The sequence below is a fragment of the Solanum dulcamara genome, chromosome 12 (assembly GCF_947179165.1).
Source record: "Solanum dulcamara chromosome 12, daSolDulc1.2, whole genome shotgun sequence".
NCBI classification, from domain to species: Eukaryota; Viridiplantae; Streptophyta; class Magnoliopsida; order Solanales; family Solanaceae; genus Solanum; species Solanum dulcamara.
The window spans coordinates 53,971,784-53,973,797 of record NC_077248.1 but is presented as its reverse complement, the minus strand read 5'-3'; the positions used below and the strand labels follow the sequence as shown (position 1 = coordinate 53,973,797).

At 33.6% G+C, this 2,014-nt stretch overlaps 1 protein-coding gene across 1 annotated transcript; it reads right to left on the bottom strand.

The window, feature by feature from the left end:
* Positions 1 to 1,317: 1,317 nt before the first annotated feature.
* LOC129875772 (ethylene-responsive transcription factor ERF039-like) lies at positions 1,318 to 1,772 on the bottom strand. The gene is made up of 2 exons (XM_055951015.1): positions 1,589 to 1,772; positions 1,318 to 1,547 (listed from the first exon to the last, which is right to left on the bottom strand). The coding sequence occupies exons 1-2, from the start codon at positions 1,770 to 1,772 to the stop codon at positions 1,318 to 1,320; spliced, it is 414 nt and encodes a 137-aa protein (XP_055806990.1).
* Positions 1,773 to 2,014: the final 242 nt, after the last annotated feature.

Genomic DNA, 2,014 nt, shown 5'->3' with positions numbered 1-2,014 from the left:
AACATAAGAAGTTCAAGCTACATTGAATTTCTTAGTCAATGGTATTTATTTCTGTTGTAAACTAAATGGATTTGACTAAACGTATAGCTGGTCAATATTTATTAGTATACATTTGGTCTTTGATTGTTACCGCAATGTTGAGCATGGTTACAAGGGAGGAAGCACAATTAATTGTTCAACTACTATTATGTTTTATTAGACTGATGTGGTTCCAAGGAGGTATATCATCTTCGAATTTCCTCCGGCAAATGGTGTTTTTATTTTATTTCAAAATAAAGTATAAACATAAGAAGTACTTCAAGCTGATTATAACTAAGAAGGTATTCCGTTTTTCTTCCAATTTTATCCTTATTTAAATTAAACTCTACTGCGGCGACAATATAGTAGGGGAGGTCCTGCGAAAAAATAACTCGACGTCAGGATGACAAAAAGGTTAACATCTCTCATTCTTATTACTTTTTCAATATGAAAACAAAAAAATAGGAGTAAGCTTTTAACACGTTCACTAAAAAAAATCCATTTGTAAGCCAAATATTTATTCAAAAAAATGAAATTTGAATTATGGGCAAATGACGAAAATTGAACCCACACATTACACTACCAATCCTTGGGCCTAAGTTTTATATACTTCCTTCATATCAATTTATATGAGTTAGTTTGACTTGACATGTAATTTAAGAAAGAAAGAAAGAATTTTGAAATTTTTGATCTAAAATAAGTCATATATTTTGTATGGTTATAAATCATTTCTTTAGGGATAAAATAGTCATTTTAAAGTTAAATTATTACTAAATATAAAAATATGTAATTCTTTTGGGTCTGACTAAAAAGGAAAGTAAATCATATAAATTCGAACAAAATGAATAACTAATAAATCATTAAAGAGCTACCTTCACAAGATAGAGATAAAATTGCATATACACTATCCTCCCTAGAGCCTACATGTGTGACTATATTGGCTAGGCCAAACCCACTGGCGGCCCCTTAAAGTTGGCACCAACTTTCACTTAGACACCTAAACCAGGAGATGTTCATTTTAGACACTTAATGTAAGGGTCTGATGTGTCATTTTGACACTTTTTAAACAACTAGCCCCTCGCGTGTTTTGCACTTACCTGAGGCGCGTAGAAGCTATTTTTTCATCTGATGTGGCATCAAACAAGGCCTATAACGGTCATATCTCTCTTGTCTATATTTTTATGCCTCTTCTTCTTCATTTTTGCCCTAATTTCTTAGATTGTTTCTCTGATTTGGTAAAAGAAAAAGGCAAAAATCAGTTCTCTCTTCTTCTTTGTTTTTCTCTCTTTCATCAAAAAATTACATTGTTGCAGCTGGTGAAGTTTCATGGTTGTAATCCAACATATGGAGATCTTCAGGCCAAAATTCACAGTAATTAGAGTCACTACTTTCAGCTCCAGCCAAATCCCAGGATGAATTATAGTAACATAATTGATCAAATTTTTGAGTAAGATCCAGTAGAAGATCGGGCAAATCAAGAAAAGGGTCCTCATTGTTACTCCTCAAAGATGATTCTGTTGACTCTGTTTCTTCATCAGGAGAACAGGCCATTTCCATTAATCATCTTTACTCTGTTTTTCCATGCAATTTCTTGGAGAAATATCCAAAGATGCAGCCTTCGTGGCTGCAGTTTGAATATCTTTAGCACATTTGGAAGCTGGTTTAGGAAATTGATGGGCTAATTCAGGGAAATTGAGTAAAGATAAGTGACCTTTAATGGATATTGCAGCTACATCATGTGCTCTGGCAGCCATTTCAGCAGTAGCAAAAGAACCAAGCCAAATTCTTGATTTTTTTCTCGGTGAAGAAGGAAGAGGGTTTCATTTGAACTGAAGAGACAATGGACACAGTGTGTTGAAGATCAAGTTTTGGGCATTTAATCTTAAAGTTATATGACGTGTAAAGTTAGTAGGGTTGGTAGGATTTAATTGGTCAACTAATCTATGTGGAGGAAAGTGTAATACACGCTCTACACTCCAACTTCAGATTATTTAAA

Bases quoted from the DNA above. Each gene is read 5' to 3' on its own strand.
- LOC129875772 (XM_055951015.1), bottom strand. From the start codon at position 1,772: ATGGCTGCCAGAGCACATGATGTAGCTGCAATATCCATTAAAGGTCAC. The intron at 1,548-1,588 runs GTAAAGATGATT...CTCCTGATGAAG, and splicing joins AAATTGCATGGAAAAACAGA to AAACAGAGTCAACAGAATCA.